General features: G+C 38.7%; 2 protein-coding genes and 1 long non-coding RNA gene across 3 annotated transcripts in view; all 3 read left to right on the forward strand.

Moving 5' to 3' along the window:
* Positions 1-1,695: 1,695 nt before the first annotated feature.
* LOC307143670 lies at positions 1,696-2,943 on the forward strand. The gene is made up of 3 exons (XR_013818620.1): positions 1,696-1,900; positions 2,105-2,172; positions 2,825-2,943. It is a non-coding gene; the product is annotated as an uncharacterized lncRNA (long non-coding RNA).
* Positions 2,944-2,990: 47 nt separating this feature from the next.
* On the forward strand, positions 2,991-8,004 carry dnai2a (dynein, axonemal, intermediate chain 2a; the record flags this gene model as incomplete). The annotated part of the gene is given in 10 exon segments (XM_079845559.1): positions 2,991-2,997; positions 3,263-3,376; positions 3,539-3,554; positions 3,556-3,664; positions 3,808-3,930; positions 4,019-4,060; positions 4,066-4,232; positions 4,469-4,595; positions 4,692-4,838; positions 5,045-8,004. Coding segments are annotated over 10 exon segments (939 nt in total). The 3' UTR covers positions 5,132-8,004.
* A 246-nt stretch (positions 8,005-8,250) lies between these two features.
* Positions 8,251-21,449, forward strand: part of rnf213b (ring finger protein 213b) — a 52,987-nt gene continuing 39,788 nt past the window's right edge. The window contains exons 1-6 of the mRNA XM_079801224.1: positions 8,251-8,394; positions 17,699-18,441; positions 18,558-18,713; positions 20,419-20,585; positions 20,678-20,952; positions 21,037-21,272. Of these exons, the coding sequence (XP_079657350.1) occupies positions 17,726-18,441; positions 18,558-18,713; positions 20,419-20,585; positions 20,678-20,952; positions 21,037-21,272 (1,550 nt within the window). The 5' untranslated portion in view covers positions 8,251-8,394; positions 17,699-17,725. The remainder of the gene's footprint in view (positions 8,395-17,698; positions 18,442-18,557; positions 18,714-20,418; positions 20,586-20,677; positions 20,953-21,036; positions 21,273-21,449) is intronic.

The raw sequence follows: 21,449 nt of genomic DNA on the forward strand, positions 1-21,449 counted from the left end.
ATTGCTGTATTCATTTTCTGAAAAGAAGAAAATATGTTGTTACTTATACATAAACACAACTATACTACAATAAACACTTTAAATACATAAATAACTACAATCATATTGTTGATGCTACTATCTATATGGGGAAATACACTACTGCAATTCCACTGTGGTACAGCGTTGACACCAGATATGTTGACACACCTTTAGGGGTAGGCCTACAGCAGCTTGACACTGAAATGACATAGCCTATTCGTACATTTTTACTCCTAAAAGGTGCATATAAGTAGCCTACCGTAAAAGTACATATATACGTACCTCAAGGTACTACTATGAACCTTGTTGTGGTAAAAAACACTTAAAAAGGTTCCCCTGTGATTACGAGCCAATAACCAATTTTAGTGCCATATAGCACCTTTTTTTTTTGAGTGTAGCGACAAGCTGTTAAACCTGACAGCACATAATTGGCCACCTTAGGCCTGCCCTTTTAATTCCATTAGTGCAATTTATTGTATTTGTTTTAAAATAACAAGGACATGAGTAGAAATTAATTGTTGCCATATAGCAACACTGTACCATAAAGGGTTAATCAATCGAATTAATAATCACATTTTTATCTTATTTGTTTTTAAAAAATAAATCAAAATAAATCACAGAATTAAATCATATTAATTCATGTTGATTTTTGTACATCTATGTTCCTCTTCATAGCCCTATTTACATGTTATCCCATGTTTTCCTTTAGCTTTCAAAATGGACACTGAGTGCAGTGAATCATGTAACATTCCAAGTGCCATGGTGCATGAGGACATCCCGCATGACCTTTCTCTGGCCACCGACTTAACAGTAAGAGATCTGTAGTTCTAGGCACACAATTCCACAAGAAATTGTCACAGAATGAGGTGAGAAGAGCAACAATGATGTGAACAGCAGTGAGATGACGGTTTTGTCTTTTACTACACGTTACATGCAAAATTATTCTCTTAATCATACCTAAACATGGTAAATTAGCTAAAAGGCTTTTTCAGAGACTATATTTTCTTGCTCAATTTCTTGTTTTTTAACTGCATGAAAAATCGAATTACCAATGAGATACCAAAATAAGCTTAATTCAAGATATATTTCCATCCTATTTTTTTGTTTTGTTTAACATTTTATCTAGGATATTAGGACATGGTGGAGACATGCAAATGTCTGTTTGACCTGTTCAGGTGAACGCAGAGACTCAAATTGACTCTGGGCCAGTGCCACATGGAATAAACCATGAAGAGGGGGGTTGGCCGAAAACGATCGATGCAGGTAACATTGAGTCAACTGGCCGCTACAGGAAGAAAGTGCAGAAGGATGTGTGTTATCAGAACACGGTTATGGAAATTGCTACTGTGAGTGCCAATAAACCACAATTTCCATAAAAAAATTTTTTTTTAGCAGTAGGCCTATATCAGGAACTGTAATGTTTTTAAGGAATAGTTCAGCTAAAGATGAAAATACTGTACGTCTGACCACCATCATGTTGTTTCAAACCCATGTGATTATTTATTTTATATGGTGTGTTTGCACCCAGAGCCGGCTCTCCCTATAAGCGAACTAAGCGGCTGCTTAGGGCCCCGCCGCCACTAGGGGGCCCCCTAACTACAGATTGCACTCGCCAGCGTCGCCGCAGTTTATCACGCAAGACGCTCAATTCGCGTCATTCACACCGCGCGAAAAGCGCCTTCCGCGCCGCGGGACCTCTAGACGCGCGTCAACGCGCCTTTCCATTGACTTAACATTGAAATCAAATCACTCGCTCCAGACATTTGCATTTGGTGTGAAACCAGCATAACATTAGCTGTCCGTCGATTATGCTGAATCAACATTGCTTGCGGTGGTCATGGAGAAACATTTCAGGAGGCTGACACCAGAGATGACACAAGTAAATATTTCCCACTGCCTTTCTTTTGAATAGTTTTGTGCGCAACTTCAACATAGCTAATTTTCCTCTTGCCAATAAAAAATTTAGTTTTATAATCATAATTCACTATGTTGTCTAATTGTACTTTAATATTAATTTAAAATGAATGTGTTTTATCTACTCTGCATACTGTATTTATTATTAATTATATTATAATCTCAACAGCTGGAGGAGGTGACTCTACTGCTGCTTCAGTAGAGCATAGCGAGCCGCATACCACTATGGCTAATGTTGTAAGTTAGCTATATATTGTTAATGCTAAATTATTCATATTTATTTGTTTACAACAAATTGACCTTAAATTTGCAAATCTATAATCTTTACTTTTACTGTTTCAGTGAGTGTACTTTAATAAGCAGTAAAATAATTGTAGGCAATCATGTTAAAAGATATACAGATGAAATATGTAAGTGTTAGATTGTATACAGTTGCTGGTTTGCGGTGCAATACTCCATTATTCACTGCAAGGCAGGGCCCCAAAATTATCCTGCTTAGGGCCCCCAGATTTACAGAGCCGGCCCTGTTTGCACCCTTTTGAAGCTTGAAAGCTTCAGTCTCCATTCATCGTTATTGCATTGACATTGGCAGTGCAGTTGCATAGATAAATTACAATCTTCAGGACAATCTTCTTTTGTGTTCAATGGAAGAAAGAAAGTCACATGGTTTTGGAAGTTGGAACAACGTGGGAGTAAAGAATGACAGATTTTTCATTTTACTGTGAACAAGTCCTTTAAGAAAGCAGGGAGATAATTGAATTGAATCTGGTTTTGGTGTCAGATGTTATCTTTTTTTTTAATTTTACAGATGCAGTAGGTACCCACAGGGTCCTCTGTGGAGTTCATGAAGTAATTGTAATTCTGAGTATTGTCTTCCTGTCCACTGCAGGTCGCAGAACACCACGTCAAGCAAAACAAAGGTGGCATCTGCTCTTTATCTAAATTTGATAAAGCTAAGAGGGTGGTGACGAAGTCAAGCAGCGTGGTATCAGCGAGAGCCATCAATGTGTTCAGGTGAGCACATGCATTAGAGCACATGGACTCCTTATTTAGACATGAAGGGTCTCACATGTCTAGATAGATGGTAGGTAAACGCAGTATGTAATTTCTGTGCCACTAATGTAACTAAAACCAAATGTGATTTTCTCTAGAGACCCAAATAACGAAAAGCGTGCAGCCACCAGTTTGTCCTTGGGCCCACTTGATGATAATAAACTAGCTGTTGCCTACTCTTACCTTGAATTTTGACTCATATGGAACACTGGTATGCCATGCACATATGCATGCCACTCTTGTTAATACTTTATTTATTTATTCCCACCTACAGAAAACAGCATTAAACCAGAGATGACTCTGAATCCTGTATCCCCTCTTATTTGTCTGGAGTTCAACCCCAAAGATATTCACATCCTTGTTGGGGGAAGCTACAATGGACAAATTGGTCTGTTTTCATTATGAATATGAATGGTTATATAAGGCGGATGTGGCTTCTTCAATCCACCTGACACACTGAAGCTCAGAGATCTAGTCCTTACAGTCTACTGTTTATGTGCCATTTAAATGTATTTACTGTCCTCTAATCAGAGAGTTGGCCCTTTTCCAGGCTATTGGGACACACAGAGTACAGATGTCCGCCACTGAGCATAGCCGTAGAGATCCTGTCTACAAAGGCATCTGGCTGCAGTCAAAGATATGCATTGAAACGTTCTCAGCTTCTACAGATGGTCAGGTCTGTGTACAGTCAGTGACACAATCAATTAAATAAGCCACCAATATTTCACAGCACATTTTTGAACTGGACAGCTAGAACAAACCCTTCAAGGGGGTTATATTATGTGCTGTAAACTCAAAGAAGTATCTGTATTACACCAGGTACTGTTGTGGGACATTCAAAAGATGAGCGAGCCCAGCAAATGGCTCGTGCTGGACCCCAGTAGGAAGGGAGACTGTAACAATGCTCTTGTTGCAGACTCAATGGAGTTTGAGAACACTATGGTAAGAGCAGTTTTCGTTTTGCTTGGCCCATTCCCTTGTTGAAACTCATGTTAATAGCTTAAAAGTTTCTTGCTTTTGATTACATAAGGCCAAGTTTTTGGTGGGCACAGAGCAGGGGGTTGTGGTCTCGTGCAGTTAGATACCCCAAACGAGCCGATTGTGTGCACATACCACGGACACCATGGCCCCATTTACGCCTTGCAGAGGAACCCCTTCTTTCTGAAGAACTTCTTGACAGTGGGTGATTGTACCGCCCGCATCTGGTCAGAGGACATCAGTGAGACCTCCATCATGACGACCAAGTAAGAACATCTGTGTTGTTGTTCTGAAACACTGACAGAGCAGCATTTATACCACTCAGATGGGTTGTATATTACTATTTGACTATGTGTGATGTATAGTTTGGATCAACTTTTTTTTAATTTTAATTTGAATATCAATAAAAATGTCTAAAAAATGTCAAAATGGTTGACAACCACTGCTTTAAGAAGTTGTTTGATGTACCTACTTGCCCAGTATTTCTAATCTGTTTCTACAGAAATCATCTGTTAGATGGCTGTTGGAGTCCAGTCAGACCCTCTGTCTTCTTTACAGTGAAGGTGGACGGGACCTTGGATGTATGGGACTTACTATTTAAACAGAAGGACCCTACTCTCAGTTTCAAAGTCAGTCCTAAATATCTCCTTCTCATAATGAGAACGTCTCCCACTTAAATATCTAATTGTTATTTGTTCATACTGTTTGTGTTTTTTTCTTCACAGGTTTGTGACGAAGCTTTGTACAGCATCCGTGAACAAAATAATAACTATTTGGTGTGCTGTGGACCTCAGCTGGGAACTGTCAAACTGCTGAGGATGTCACCAAGCCTGTTCAGACTGGGAAAGGATGAGAAGGCCTTGGTCTCAGAGGTAAGACACAAATACACACCTTCCTTCACATGTGCAAACACATTCACTCTTTCATATTCATATTGACATGAAATTAGAGTTTTTGATGACAGGATATTTATTTTTGAATGAACTTTTCCTTTAAAGTATATTCTAAAACACAAAATAATTATTAGTCGTGTGGATGTACACTGAACTGTTAAGAGTGGATTTTTGCTTCATTGCAGATGTTCGAATGTGAGACCCAGAGAAGGAAGTATCTGGAATCTCAGTACAGAGAGAGGAATCAAATTCTAACAAGGAGGACACTCTAACAAGGAGGCTAAAGGCTGCAACCTCTAGCGTCAGTTGCTAGTGTCTCTTAAGATCAGAGGAGTGAGATTTACCCGCACAGCGACCACTAGCTGGCTTCAGGACACTAACAAGGACGTTAAAACCGCAGTGTCTAGCGTGCCTCTTGAGGCCAGGGGAGTGAGGTTTACATGCACAGCTCTTACTAGTTTGAATCCAGTACACTTAATCCCTTAAGCCAGGGACACACCAAGCTGACAGTCAGACAGTCGCTGGTTTTCTTTGGCGTAGCTTTGGTGTGTCTCTAATTTTAAACCTCTCTTCCATCTGGGTCAAGGCACTAATTTAACCGGTTCTACTCGACCCTCTCCGAATGGGATTTGAACCGGTGTCTCCGGTATGGGAGGCGGGTGCTCTAGGTGGGTAGAGTGGGCGGGTGCTAAAGGTGTCAGGCACCAGTGTGCCTCTTGAGGCCAGAGGAGTGAAGTTTACATGCACAGCTCTTGTTAGCTTGCCTCTGTTTACATATGCAAAACAGATACCATTTTTACTTGGTCGATTGTTATTCTTAATATTTTAAATGATTAATATATACCAGACAAACTTTAAAAGAAATGTTGTTTGGCTGGTCTCAAAGTTTTGGATCTATGTTTTCTAAGGTTGTTTCTTGTCCCCTGAGGTAAAACAATGTGTGCAGAGACATCCAAGTAGAACTCTGCTTACAAACATGCCAAAAGAGCAAGTTTTTCCAAGTGCAAATAGACTTTAAATCAGTTCTGTCTAAAGTAAATCGAAACAAACATCCAAGATTACTCTTCCTGCTCCACATCAGTTTATTAAACATTTCGTTTTTTGAAGGTCACAACTTTAGCATAGACCACTGTACACATATAAACTCTGTTGGTATAAGTTTAAGACAAGCCTGAAAATGTAATTTGAAATGTGAAAGTCTCCTTTAATCTCAGTATTTTAGAAAATAGAGGGTCCACTTTAGCATTGTATAATGCACACCTTAGCAGTATTTCTTGTGAAGTTAACCCTCTCTAGGTCTGTTGGTATTAACAAATTTTGCGAATATGAGGATGAAATATTAATCCTTCAGAAATATTTAATGTTTCAGCATTAAATAACCCAGAAACTGAGCCCCATCTTGATCCATTTGAAGTTCACTATTCCTTTATTCGTAGAAAGAAATAATTATTACAACACTCATTAGAATAATTGGTCATTAGAATAAGTCTAATAATAGGTATTATTACCATTATTCTCCTAATTTAATAATAATAAAATAAATATGTTGTAAAGGCTCTTTTAAGAGAGGGCTTTTATTTTGACATCATATCTCACTTTCGGGCTGAGGAGTCTGGTGCGATAATCTGCCGTTGCCTGCTGAATTTAAACGCTAGCCGTTGCTGAAAGGACATTTAGTCAGAGGTGGACAGTAACGAAGTACATTTACTTGAGTACTGTACTTAAGTACACTTTTTGAGTAGGCCTATCTGTACTTTACTGAAGTATTATTTTTTTAGGGAAACTTTTACTTTAACTTCACTACATTTGAAAGACAAATATCGTACTTTATACTCCACTAAATTTCTATCAAGGTCCTCGAAGTCAAAAGTCATTTCTGTAGCAGCTTTCCAAGTCAGTGGATGCTTTTTTTTCTTCTTTAAAAGTGTTTTTTTTTTTTTTGCAAAATGTAAATGTCTGGGAGAAAGAGAAGCGCAGACATATGGATGAATCTGAAAAAGCATGGTGAAAGAGCTCAGTTCTGTCTGTTTTTTGTGCCTCTGAGATGCCAGAGCACGAGTACTAAATAGAGCTTTCATTTGTGTGTTTTTTCGCACTTAAACAGACCAATACACACAATGTCAATTTTCATTTTGGAAAGTATTCACGTAAATAAAGTTGATTATGTCTTAAGTGAACGTAAACAGTTGGGGGAATATTGGATAGCCTATGTATCAGTGTATAGGATTTGTGCATTCTGCCTTAAAGTGACAGCAGCTTTGTAAAAAGCTTTGTAACTTAAGTATTTAAATGAGTTTAAGGTAGTCGTATGCTAGCATGTCGGATGGAGCATCACTGACTGGCTTAAACCACCATGATGGCATAGTGTGCATTTATACAACAATGCAACAATAATAAAATAATGCAATGATATAAAAAAGGAAATTTACTTTTGATTCTTAAGTACTTTTAAAAGCAAGTACTTCTGTACTTTTACTTAAGTAAAAATAGTTTTTAACAACTTTCACTTGTAACGGAGTAATATTTGACTAGTAGTACTTTTATTTTCACTCGAGTAATGGAGTTGTGTACTTTGTCCACCTCTGCATTTAGTCCTGTTTAATTGTATTATTTGCTGCAGCAGTTACCAAGGTGTTAGTCATTGACCTACAAGTAAGCCTGTTTGTCTTATTTTGGTGTTTATTGAGATCGGTACTGAGTTATTTATAACTTTGTCACTCTGACATGTCTAAACATGCCCTCAGCCGATGTTTCTGTTAAATTCGTTCAATAATGCACTTCCATATGTGATTATTTCTTCTTTATTGAGATGTATATCACTGCCTTTGTTGATATAATACCTTTGTTATGTGATTTTGGTTATTTTGAGCTGTTTATATCAGACGAACGATTACACTCGGATGTGCCGCGATATCCATATATGGAGTGTGTATCATGTTGATCGTGTACAGTTTAATGCACCATGTGATGCCTTCATTTCCTTCTTTGGATTGTATATTTGTATATTTCATGGTTTATTATATATATGCCAAGCTAGAAAGTTATTCATTATTCTTTGTATTTTTTGTTTCAGACTAATGCCTCTACTGCCTGTAATTGATACCTCTGCAGCTTATCTTTTATAAATACATCACCTAAAAAACTACTTACCTGTCTCCTCATCCTTATATAGCCTACAACTGTGCTCTGACCGGCACCCAGAGGGGTTCACTCATCTAATAACTAACCAGCTCCTGTCAGTTAAAAGTACATAACAAAATAAATGTTAAGATGGTTAAGCAACGTCAGTTTGAGGGTCTAATTAATATTCATGAGTTAAGCTTCCATTCGTTCATTGTAATGATGAGGGAACGGCAGTGTAGAAACCAGCTGGCGAAACGAAACTGAAAGTGATGTAGAGAATGCTATAAGAAGCCAAGAGAGCGGAACTGCAAGGAATAGTTCGGTTTGCTGACAGGAGTGACTGTTCAGGGAGAGGGATCGACTCTGCAAAACATGCATCTGGCCTCTTTTTCAAGGCCAAGAATCTGTGCAGGTATGTCGTGATATATTTTGTTGTTAATATCATAGTATGCTCTCGGTTTGTTGTAAACGATTCTCACAGTGGTTCATGATATGCACTTTTTTATTTTATATTTCACTTAAATTTGCCAAACAACTGTATTTAGACGTTGTCGAGAAATATGTGAGGCAGTATAATTTCTCATAAAGGAAACCTACGAGAAGTTATGAGGAAGTTATTATTGGTGAACAGATTATGAGATTGTTGATTATGCGCTGTGGAAAAAACATAAAACATTGCTATGAATTTGAGAAGACTGTCGTTACAGTCACTTAGGCGATACACTGCTCTGTGAAAATTCCTTGTGAAAATGTGGAAATAAATTTACCTTTATAAGTCATTGTATAGCAACCATATTTTAACTGTGTTTTTTGCAGCCAGACCATATATGGTAACCACAGGCAAACTATGGCATTTTTATACAAAATCGTATTTTAAATATTCATATTCTGAAACCATATGCAACTAACTACAGCAGTAGTTACCTAGATAGATATATAAATTATCGGTCAAAAGTTTGAGAACGGTAAGATTTTTTTTTTTTTTTTTTTTTAAAGAAGTCTCTTCTGCTCACCAAGGCTGCATTTATGTTATTAAAAATACAACAAAAAAAAAACCATAATATTATTGTGAAATATTATTAAAATGTAAAATAGCTGTTTTCTATTATATATATTTTAAAATGTCATGTATTCCTGTGATGGCAAAGTTCCATCCAAGAAGTTCTACTCCAAGTCTTCAGTGTCACGTGATCCTTCAGAAATCATTCTAATATGATGATTTGCGGCTCAAGAAACCTTTATGATTATTATCAATGTTGAAAGCAGTTGTGTAAAACATTTTTTATTTTTTATTCTTTGATAAATAGAAAGTTCTAAAGAACAGTATTTGTCTGAAATAGAAAGCTTTTGTAACATTGTGCTACCGTTCAAAAGTTTTGGGTCAGTAAGAAAGAATTTATTTATTTTGAATTCTTTTGGGAAATTAATGTTACAGCCCGGTTGAATTGAATAAATAATTTTGCTCATGCACTGATGTTGTACTGTCCTTTGTCTCTTTATTTCCTTGTTGACTTTACAACAACTTAAGAGCTAGAAAAGATAAATAAACAATTGTTGCAATTTGAAAATAATACACGTTTATATAAATGAATCAAAACAATTGACTATAGCAACAAATTTAGAAATTAATACTAACATTTATACTAAAAACATAAAATTACTCTTAAATCAAACAAACACATAAAACAATCATTAAGACAAGATATTATATATATAGGCTACATAAGTGCTTAAATATAAATGAATACCTTGTACTCCTTTTCAACCAGGTGCAAAACAAAACAAACAAAAAATACTGCAAAATGAAAACAACAAACAGCATCTAAATGCTTAAATCCACTTAAAAGTGTCCTTAATAAACTTATTATCTCCGTGACCCCATGGCTCCGTATCTCCGTCAGTGTTTTTATCTTCCGTGTGCGAGCTCTCTCTGTGCGCGTCTGCACGAGCGATCTGTTTGACTCTCCGGCAAGACGCCTTTCATAATAAAAGTCTCTATAGGTTAAATAACTTAAAGAGTGCAAAGTAACGTTCCAAAATATAATAAAACATAACTAATATTAAGAAAATATAGAATTACGATATATAATATAGGGAATAATATCAGAATAATATAATAAACTCCAAACTAATTCAAATAACTGAGGGTTATTTAACTGGTTGTTTACACTCCCACCAAATCATGAGTGACTTCAAAACTCAAACTTTAAATCACAAATGATTTCTAAAATAAATTACCTATTTCAAGCTAGATGCAAAAGTAAACCTGAAACATATTCTATATGAACTGCATAGATCAAAGGATATGTCAGGAAGTTCAGGCTGCCTCCTGCAGCAGGACCAGCTTCTGCACTGGGCGCTCAACCATTGATGGTTTGTTCAGACGTTTACCATCCTTCCCCAGTTTCCTGTCTCCGAAACGTATCTTCACTCTTCTTACCAAACCATCCTTGTCAACGACAGTCTCAATAACTTCTGCCAAGCGCCACTCATTCCTGGGCAGATCGTCTGCCTTCTCCAAGACTATATCTCCAACTTGCATGTTCCTTCTTGGTGTAAGCCAGCATTGTCTTGTTGCAATATTAGACACATACTCCTTCTGCCAACGGCCCCAAAATTGCTCAGCTAAGTATTGGACATGGCGCCATCTCTTGCGAGCATATATGTCTTCTCTGATGAACTTGCCAGGGGGTGGTAGAGCTTGGGTAGTTTTTAGAGTGAGCAGGTGATTTGGGGTAAGGGGTTCTGGACTTTTAGGATCATTCAGATTATCTACTGTGAGCGGTCGGCTATTTACAATTGCCATAGCTTCGAAGAAGAAGGTCCGAAGGGAAGAATCATCTAGCCTTCCAGTAGATAAGGACAAAGTGGAATTAAGAACATTTCGCACAGTTCTAATCTGTCTTTCCCAAACTCCTCCAGTGTGACTTGAATGGGGTGCGTTGAAGACAAAGTCACATTGTTTTTCTGCTAAGAACGTTACCAGACGATTGGTGTCAATCTCTTTCATGGCCTTAGCAAACTCATTCTTGGCTCCAATGAAATTACTGCCTTGGTCGCACTTTATTTGACGAACTGCTCCTCTGATAGCGATGAAACAACGCAGGCCGTTGATAAAGGCGTCCGTGGACATGTCATCCAGCATCTCAATATGGATGGCTCTGCAACAGAAACAGGTAAAGAGAAGTCCATACCTCTTGCATGATTTACGACCTTGTCTGGTGATGAATGGACCAAAAACATCCATTCCGCAGTATGTGAATGGAGGGGATGGATCTATACGCTCTGAGGGCAGGTTAGCCATTTTTTGCTCTTCTGTGGGTCTGCGAAGCTTGCGACATTTCACACACTCTCGTACAAAGGAGGCTACAGTCCTATTTACTCCTGTTATCCAAATTCCTCTTGATCTGATCTCATTTATAGTCATGCCTTTTCCTTGATGTTCAGTTTTTTCATGACAATCAGCGATCAGAAGTTTCGTAAGATGGTGTCCCTTTGGAATTATCACTGGATGTTTAATGGAGTTAGGGACAGAAGAATAGCAAAGCCTTCCTCCCACCTTGAGCAATCCGTCGTGGTCGACAAAGGCATCTAGATTGTATAGCCTGTTGCTGCGTGGGAGTTGCATGCCCTTACAGAGTAAGGCTATCTCTTCTGCATACATCTGACTTTGTAAGTCCTTGATGATGATGCGCTTAGCATCCTCACGTTCTGCCACTGTACTGTGGTCACTTGACTTGTCCTTCCTAACTCGACGAAGAAGACGTGCAACTGCTTGTATAACTTTGGACCATGAGGACAACCTTGTGAGACAGTTGGATAAGCAGGAATATTGTTCTGTTTGCGTGTTCAGTGACTGAGCCTTCTTGACCTCTGGGTCTCCAATTGGAAGTTGTGTGTTAACATCCACAGGTAGAGGTATTTGCCTTTCCCACAAAACGTTTGGTCCTCTGAACCAGCTGGACGTGACAAGATCATTGACACTCATACCTCGTGATGCATAGTCGGCTGGATTCTCTTCCGAGGGGATGTATCGCCACTGTTGAGGAGTTGTACTGTGATGAATTCTCTGAACTCGATTTGCGACGAACGTGTGGAAGCGGCGAGCTTCGTTGTTTATGTAGCCTAACACCACTTGAGAGTCAGTCCAGAAATATGCCTCTGCATCTGCAAGGTTAATTTCTTCCTTTAACAGATCATTAACTGCAACTGACACAACCGCAGCGGTCAACTCTAACCGAGGGATAGTTGTGACCTTAAGTGGGGCTACTCGAGATTTCGCCATGAGTAAAGCACAATGGACGTCACCTTGTTCGTTCTCGAGCCTAAGGTATGAGCACTGGCCATATCCCTTTGTGCTTGCATCTGAGAAGTGATGAATCTCTCTCCTTGTGATTATCCCAAACTCAGCAGGCACAATACAACGAGGCACCTCGATCTTCTCCAAGTTAGCCAGATCAGCCTTCCAATGCTCCCACCTTGGCTGCAAACCATCTGGTAAAGGATCATCCCAGCCCATGCCTTTTCTGCACATTTCTTGAAGAATAGCCTTTCCTTTGAGTAAGAATGGCGCAAGAAATCCTAGGGGGTCAAACAATGAGGCCACTGTAGACAGTATGCTTCTACGGGTTGCTGGCTGGTCCTTTAGGTTTACACGAAATCTGAAGTTATCGTGTTCCAGATGCCAGTAAATGCCCAAGGCTCTTTCCAAAGGCTGGTCAGTGAGGGAAAGATTGACAGATGTAATGTCAACAGCACATTCAGAGGGTGGTATGTTCTCCAAAACTGTCTTGTCATTGGACACAAACTTATGCAACCTTAAACCTCCAAGTGCACAAACCTGGCGAGCTTCTAGGGCCATCTGGATAGCCTTCTCTGCACTTTCGACGCTGGTGACTCCATCATCCATGTAGAAGTCTCGCATAATGAATTGTGAACCTAGGGGATAAAGATGTTCACCTTCTCTTGCAAGATGCTTTAGTCCGTAGTTGGCGCACCCAGGGGATGACGAGGCACCAAACAGATGTACTCTCATGCGGAACGTTTGAGGCTTTGAGTCAAAATCTCCCTTTCTCCACCAGAGAAATCGTAAATAATCCCGATCTGCTTCGTTAACATAGAACTGGTGGAACATCCTCTCAATATCACATATCAAGGCCACTGGATACTGTCGGAACCGTAAAAGAATGCCAGTCAGGCTGTTCATCAGGTCAGGGCCTGTGAGAAGATGATCGTTCAAGCTGGTTCCCTTGTATCTGGCAGAGCAGTCAAAGACTACACGTAATTTCCCTGGCTTCTTCGCGTGATACACCCCGTGATGAGGGATGTACCATTTTTCTCCTTCCTTTCCTTCATCAGTGACTCCTTCAGCTTCACCGTGCTCTATTACTTCTTCCATGAACTTCACATAACGTTCTCTGTACTCCAGGTCCTTTATTAATCTCCGCTTTAGATGTTGAAGTCTCATGGCAGCAAGAGGCTCATTATCTGGAAGATAGGGTCTTTTTTTGAATGGAAGGGGCATTTCCAAGTGGCTGTCTTTGTTCATTCTAATGCTTTCTTCCAGTTTATTCAAGAACATAATGTCCTCTTGAGACACCACTCTTGTGTTTTCTTTAGTATCCTTGAAATCTGACTCCAGCACTTTGATCACATCAGCTGGCATTACAGAAGGAATCTCCTTAATGGATACTCTGTGGCACATGCTAACCCCACTTTGTGACTCATGATGTATCAAGGAAGGGCCCACGATGCTCCATCCGAGATCCGTACAAACAGCATATGGCTCGTTGTCTGCTCCAAGAATCACTTCTCTGGGTGCTAAAGCTCTGGAACAATTATATCCTATGAGAAGACCCACTTCACAGTCTTGAAGCGGAAGAATTCTGTCTGTCAGAGTAGCAAGATGTTTCCAACGCCTGGCAGTTTCACTGGTAGGGATGTGTGCACGGTCCACAGGGATACATTCCTTAGTGTATGCGGGGGGAAGGTCTAGAACTACTGTGGAATTAAAGCCTCTAACTCGAAGACCAGAAACTCTTTCACTTGATATCAAAGAATCTCTTCCAACCATAGTAGTGAGCTTAAGTGTCACTGGACATGAGTCAACCTTTAGACTTTGACTTACTGCATATTCAATGAAGACAGTATCACTTTGTGTGTCTAACAGAGCGTAGACAAGTTTCTCAGAGTCTGGGTCGTTTTGTGAGGACAACCACACTGGCACAATCATTGAGGTGTTAGCAGACGTGCATCCAGATTCTACACTTAAAGACGTTGTCTCAACCCTTTCGTGTGCGTTCTCTGGGCTATGAACAGGGGAGGACTTCACCTTTCTTACGAAGCTATCATCGTGCAAGTAGGTAGGATGTCTTCTTTTACAGGTATTGCAGGTATGTCTGAAACGACAGTCTCTGGCACTGTGTCCGGGCTTCAAACATCCATAGCACAGCTTTGTGTCCTTTATGAACTGTCTCCGCTCTTCAAGAGACTTTGCCGAGAATTTAAAGCAATCATGAATTTGATGTTCACTGCTTTGACAGAACAGACAAGGTTTGAAGACCTTACTAGTTGGCTTCGGATTCTCATGCTGTGTGACAATCTTTGTGTGGAAGACATTAGCTTTGTTCTTACTAACCTTGAGGTTATATCTCTCCTTATTAGCTTCAGAGGCGTGAAGAGCATAGAAGGAAGTGACTGGGTTGCAGGCTACCTCAGCCTCAACTGACATGAAGCTGGCGAAGTCATGGAAGGTTGGGAAATCTTGAGTCTCACTCAGTGTTTGCGTAGCTTGACGATTCCAGCGGGCAGCCGCCCAATCAGGGAGTTTGCTGACCAGTTTCCTATTCTCCTCGCAGTCATTCAATATTTCCAGTCCCTTAACATGAGGCATAGCGTCTTCACATGCATTCAGGAAATCTGAGAAATTTCTGAGTCCTTCGGCGTCCTTGGGCTGGATTCTAGGCCAGCTTGTGAGTTTCTCTCTGAATGCTCTTTGTATAATGAATGGCTGTCCATAACGATCCTGAAGTCTTTTCCATGCATCCTTGTAAGCTTCCTCATCAGTTCTGTAGAAGATGCCTTCTAGAGCGTTCCGAGCAGAACCACTGACATACTTCTTCAAGTAGTATAACTTATCTGCTGAGGAGACATGTCTTCTGTCGATGAGCGATTGGAATGAAGCTTTCCACTCAATAAAGTGAATGGGGTCACCACTGAAGACTGTTGGCTCTGGCATAGGAAGTCTGTTCAGTGTTATACTGTCTTGAACAGCCTGCGCAAGGTAAGACACGTCAGTATTGGGAGGCGGCGACAACTTCTCATTGATTGTTGGCTTAATTGAGGGTGAATACACAGGTTCTTGCATAGGAATGCTCACATGTTGCTGTAGCCTAGTGTTCTGGTTAGCAGAGGAAATGGTTTCTTCCTTATCATACACTTCAAGTCTTGCTCTAGCTGCTCTAACCTCCTTTACTGCTTGTAATCTTTCTAACTCCATCATTTCAGCATCAAGTTCTCTCTTTTTCTTCTCTTCTAGAAGTTGTATTCTTTCTCTTTGTTCCTTTTCCTCCATTGTCGTTACATATTCTGCTTCCTTTGCTGCAAGCTCTGCTGCTGCCTCTATCCGTTTAGCCATCAAGATGGAGTTCAATGAAGGTTGACTCAGGGGTGTACTCGACTTGGAGCTGACACGTGAGACTGTAGAACCATAGACAGAGCGAGCATAATCTCGATCAAGCAATTCACAAAGACGTTCTTTTACTTGTTCACTGTCGAAGTCTCCATCAACACCTGAAATCCTCTCATAAGCAATTTTTACAATGTCCTTTGTCACAGCATCGCATGCATCAATTCGTCTCCTTGTGTCAGCAGACGGAGCAACATAACTTCGAACCTTCATGTACGCTTCCATCACAAGGTCTCTTTCATTTTCCAATGTGTCTGTAAGTGTTGCTAGTTGACTCTCAGAAATGTCTGTTTTCAGCTGCCCTCTTGCCTTTCTAGCCTCAGCTTTCCATTTTTCATATGCCTGTGTAAGCTTTCTCTCTGCCTTTTGTGACTCCTCTTTTTGATATGCAATCATCTTTTCTGTTGGAATTCGTTTGCGGACAGAGTGACGTACCTCAGCTGTCTTTACACCATCAGAATGATCTTCCATCTCATCGTCTGTATCTCTGTCTTGAGAAGGTAGGATTTTTAAAGCTTCCATTTCTTTCACAGGAGTGCATGACTTGGATCCTTGGTCTGTCATCATTTATGGCAGCAAATGGAATCAATGGAAGTAAGCTCTTACTGTTACAGCCCGGTTGAATTGAATAAATAATTTTGCTCATGCACTGATGTTGTACTGTCCTTTGTCTCTTTATTTCCTTGTTGACTTTACAACAACTTAAGAGCTAGAAAAGATAAATAAACAATTGTTGCAATTTGAAAATAATACACGTTTATATAAATGAATCAAAACAATTGACTATAGCAACAAATTTAGAAATTAATACTAACATTTATACTAAAAACATAAAATTACTCTTAAATCAAACAAACACATAAAACAATCATTAAGACAAGATATTATATATATACATAAGTGCTTAAATATAAATGAATACCTTGTACTCCTTTTCAACCAGGTGCAAAACAAAACAAACAAAAAATACTGCAAAATGAAAACAACAAACAGCATCTAAATGCTTAAATCCACTTAAAAGTGTCCTTAATAAACTTATTATCTCCGTGACCGCATGGCTCCGTATCTCCGTCAGTGTTTTTATCTTCCGTGTGCGAGCTCTCTCTGTGCGCGTCTGCACGAGCGATCTGTTTGACTTTCCGGCAAGACGCCTTTCATAATAAAAGTCTCTATAGGTTAAATAACTTAAAGAGTGCAAAGTAACGTTCCAAAATATAATAAAACATAACTAATATTAAGAAAATATAGAATTACGATATATAATATAGGGAATAATATCAGAATAATATAATAAACTCCAAACTAATTCAAATAACTGAGGGTTATTTAACTGGTTGTTTACAATTAATACATTTATTCAGCAAGGATGCATTAAATTGATCAAGTGACAGTATAGACATGATGTTTATAATGTTGTTTATAATGTTGCAAAAGTTTTATATTTCAGATAAATGCTGTTCTTTTGAACCTTATTTTCATTAAATAATCCTGAAAAAAATTGTACACAACTGTTTTCAACATTGATAATAAAAATAAATGTTTCTTGAGCAGCAAATCGGCATATTAGAATGATTTCTGAAGTATCATGTGATTCTAAAGACTGGAGTAATGATGCTGAAAATGTATCTTTGAATCACAGAAATAAATAGCATTTTTAAATATATTCATATTAGAAAAAAAGTTATTTTAAATTGTAAAAATATTTCACGATAATTCTGTTTTTGCTGTATTTTGGATCAAAATAAATGCAGCCTTGGTGAGCAGAAGAGACTTCTTTAAAAACATTTTAAAAATCTTACCGTTTTTCAAATTTTTGACCGGTAGTGTAGATAGATACATTCATTGATATATATATATATACATTGATTTCCCCACATAATATGTAGATCCATCAATGTTCAATACAAAATCATACACTATTGAATATATACTAATGAAAATACTATATGAAAAGCACTAAGACGTGCCCTTACTAAATTTTTTATTTAAGGATCCATTTTGACTTTTTAACCTCTTTTGCAACAATCAGGAAGCCACAAGCTGTAAGAAGGTAGAAATGACAAGGAAGAGAAAGGGAAGACCGAAAGGAAAGGCAGGTGAACAGAAGAAGGGGGCCAAAAAAAGAGATGGCAGCACATCTTCATTCAGAACGCATTCAGCGAACCAACCAAAACGCAAGCATACAAGCCATCCAAGCCGATCCAGATCCAGAGGCCATGGACGGCACAGCACAGAAGCAGCAACCAAGTCTGAGCCACTGAGCAAAGAGGTTCAGACTCAAACAAGCTCATGTTGGTTGGAAAAGGAGACTCAGACGGAGATTGTCAGTCATGCAACACAGCAGACACAAACAGAGATCAATGGCAACACAGAGACTACACAAGTGTCACAGTCAACAGACCTCAGTCCTGAAGATGTTAGGATTGAGGTGGAAACTGTGCTGCCAAGGAACAAAGGAAATGAAAGTGATGGAGAAAAGGACAAAAGTGTAGAGAGGAAGAAAAGGAGAATAAGTGAATCAAGGGAGCCTACAAATGAGACAAAAGAAAAGACTGAACTATCAGATGGTTGCAGAAAACAAGATGGAGATGATAAAAAAGACAAAGACACAAATGAAAAACATTTAGAAGGAGATTCCCAAAAGGACACTAATCTCAAGTCAGGAATAAAAGAGATAAAATCATACGCAGCGGCTACTGCAGCAGGAAAGACTAAAGAGTCTAAGGAGGAGGGGAAGCAGACCACAGTGGATAAGGTCGATAGTAAAAGAAGGTGTGCAACATTATAATATAATGCACTTAACATGTCAAATGTTTGACCTAAATAAGATACAGTATATGACCTGTAATTGTTTAAACATTTATTTATTTATTTTATTTTTTTTGTAGAAAACCTTCCCCAGTGAGGGCTCCAGCCCAACAGCCTGCGTTCACTTTCTACATGTATGCTGTTCTGGACAAAAGATTCACATTTAACAGACAGCATGACTCCCTTTTGCTCCTTACTGGGAATGAAAGATTTGAACCAAAAATTACACATTTTTTGTAAGTTTCTCATTAATGTATAATGACAACATAGTCACTATAGGTAGCAAATGCAATATGAATTGTGCAAAAACATATACAGTGGTGGTCAGAATTATTGGCACCCCTGGTAAATATGATCAAAGATGGCTGTAAAAATAAATCTGCATTGTTTATCCTTTTGATCTATCATACAAAAAAAATCACAAAAACATAACTTTTCATTGAAGTAAAATAATTGAAAGGGGGGGAAACTCACATTACGAAATAAATGTTTTTCTCCAAAACATGTTGGCCATAATTATTGGCACCCCTAGAATTGTTTATGAGTAAAATATCTCTGAAGAATATTCCCATTAATATTAACATTTTAGCACACCAGGGTAACTAGGACCATGAGATTGTCTAGCTATGACATCTTGTTTCACAGGAGTATAAATATGAGGAAACACAAAGGCCAAATTCCCTTAATCATTCATCACAATAAATAAAACCAAAGAATATAGTTGTGCAGCAAAAGATTATTGCTTCACAAAATAGAAAGTGGCTGTAGAAAAATAGCTGAAGCATTGAAAATCCCCATTTCCACCATCAGGGCAATAATTAAGAAGTTCCAATCAACTAAAGATGTTATGAATCTGCCTGGAATAGGACGTGTGTCTATATCGTCCTAATGTACGAGAGGAGGAGAGTTTCAGTGGCCAAAGACTGTCCAAGGCTCACAAATGGAGAATTGCAGAGATTAGTTGAGTCTTGGGGTCAGAAAGCCTTAAAAAAAAAATCAAACAACCCCTACATCACCACATTTTCTTTGGGAGAATTAAAGAAAAGACTCCAGCATATTAGTTCTCAAACACGACTGGAAATTAAAACGGGACCTGGTTCTGTGGTCAGAAGTAACTATAAGCTTTTTAGCAGCAAACACACCAGATTGGGTTTGGTGCAAACAGGGATAAAAAGTACCCGATGCCCATGGTTAAAAATACAGCTGGATATTTAATGTTGTGGGCCTTTGTTTTTGCTGGAGGTCCTGGACATCTTGTTCAGATACATGGTTTCATGGATTCAAATACCAACAGATAAAAAAATTAAAACCTGATGGCCTCTGTTAGAAATCTTATAATGGGCGGTGGTTCCCTCAGGACAACGATCCAAAACAATCTTCAAAATCAACACAAAAATGTGTCACTGAACACAAAATGAAGCTTCTGCCTTACTCGTCACAGTCCCCTGACCTGAACCCTGTAGAAAATGAGTGGGGTGAACTGAAGAGAAGAAGCACCAACATGGATCTGGGAATCTGAAGGATCTGGAGAGATTATGTATGGAGGAATGATTTCTGATATCATGTCAGGTGTTCTCCAAACTCATTAGGCATTATAAGAGAAGTCTCAGTCTTGAGAAAAGGAGGTTGCAAAAAGTATTTAATAAAAGGTTGCCAATAATTATGGCCAACGTGTTTTGGAGAAAAACATTTATTTCATAATGTGATTTACCCCCCACTTCCAATTCTTTAACTTCAATGAAAGGTTATGTTTTTGTGAATTTTTTGAATGATAGATCAAAAGGATAAACAATGCAGATTTATTTTTACAGCCATCTTTGATCATATTTGTCAGGGGTGCCAATCATTCTGACCACCACTGTAACTGATGTAAAAGTTAAATGTGATCTTTGTATTGTAAAGTGTCAGTGATTTTTACTCATGTAATTTCTTGTTGCTTAGGGACCTACAACAAAGTGGCTATTTGATTGAAGCAACATTTCCATTTTGGAGAAGCATCACAAGGGGTGTTCCATTTGAATACACATATGCAGTGCAGAAACGACGTGGCCAAATTGAGGAAATAGCCTTAAGATATGTTAACATCCCCACTGACAATACAGTAAAAGGTACTGTTAAAAGTGTTAAATGCGTTTTTCAACAAGTCATTGTACAATCTGTGTGATGTCATGCCTGATTTGTGATTGTATTTCCTCTCAAGAACTGCACCTTTATGAAGGTTATATAAGTTCAAGTTACAGACCTGTTCAAGAAAGAGTGAAGAACTGGTTCTTTAAGAGCGAACAAGAAGAATTTTGCAAACGCTGGGAGACCTCTGCTCATGCCCTGCTGGACAGAGTGTTTCAGAAATGGGGGTCATTTAAAAATGAAGATGACAAGACACTTATTGAACACCTAAACAGTTACAAAGAAGGTTTTCAGTCAGTCATGACACGTTTGCAATTTCCTCCGAATCTCTTCCTCTCTCAAATAAACGTAGGTGTGAGCTTTCTGTAGCTTTATTGCATTTTCAAAAGACTATCCAAAAAGAGTACTATAGATCTGCCCTCTCTGTTTTAGGTCCTTGGACTGATTTCTGAAAGACTGAGTCGGATTTTAAATGGAAAATCTGGAGGGAAAACTTCAGAGAGCTTCATATCTTTGGAAGTGTCCCTCTCAGTGTTCAAGGTGTGCTGTGGCTGCAGTGTGGATCTGAGCGCAAAAGACTGGGGCAAACTCTGCCATGTTGTCTCTGAAATGACTGCTTCTCCTGCAGAAATGCAAACAACCCTAACAGCCATACATTCAATTGAATTGTGAGTAGGGTTTATTGGACTAATTTGTGGTTTTATAGAATTTGATTTTTATCTGCATTTACATTTATGCATTTAGCAGACACTTTTATTCAAAGCAACTTAAAAAGTCCCTAAAGCACCATAGAAAGCAAAGACTTTCCTACTTAATACTTATTTATTGCTTACATTTAGAATGAG

Source organism: Gobio gobio (genome assembly GCF_949357685.1).
Source record: "Gobio gobio genome assembly, chromosome: 20".
In the NCBI taxonomy this organism is placed as follows: domain Eukaryota; kingdom Metazoa; phylum Chordata; class Actinopteri; order Cypriniformes; family Gobionidae; genus Gobio; species Gobio gobio.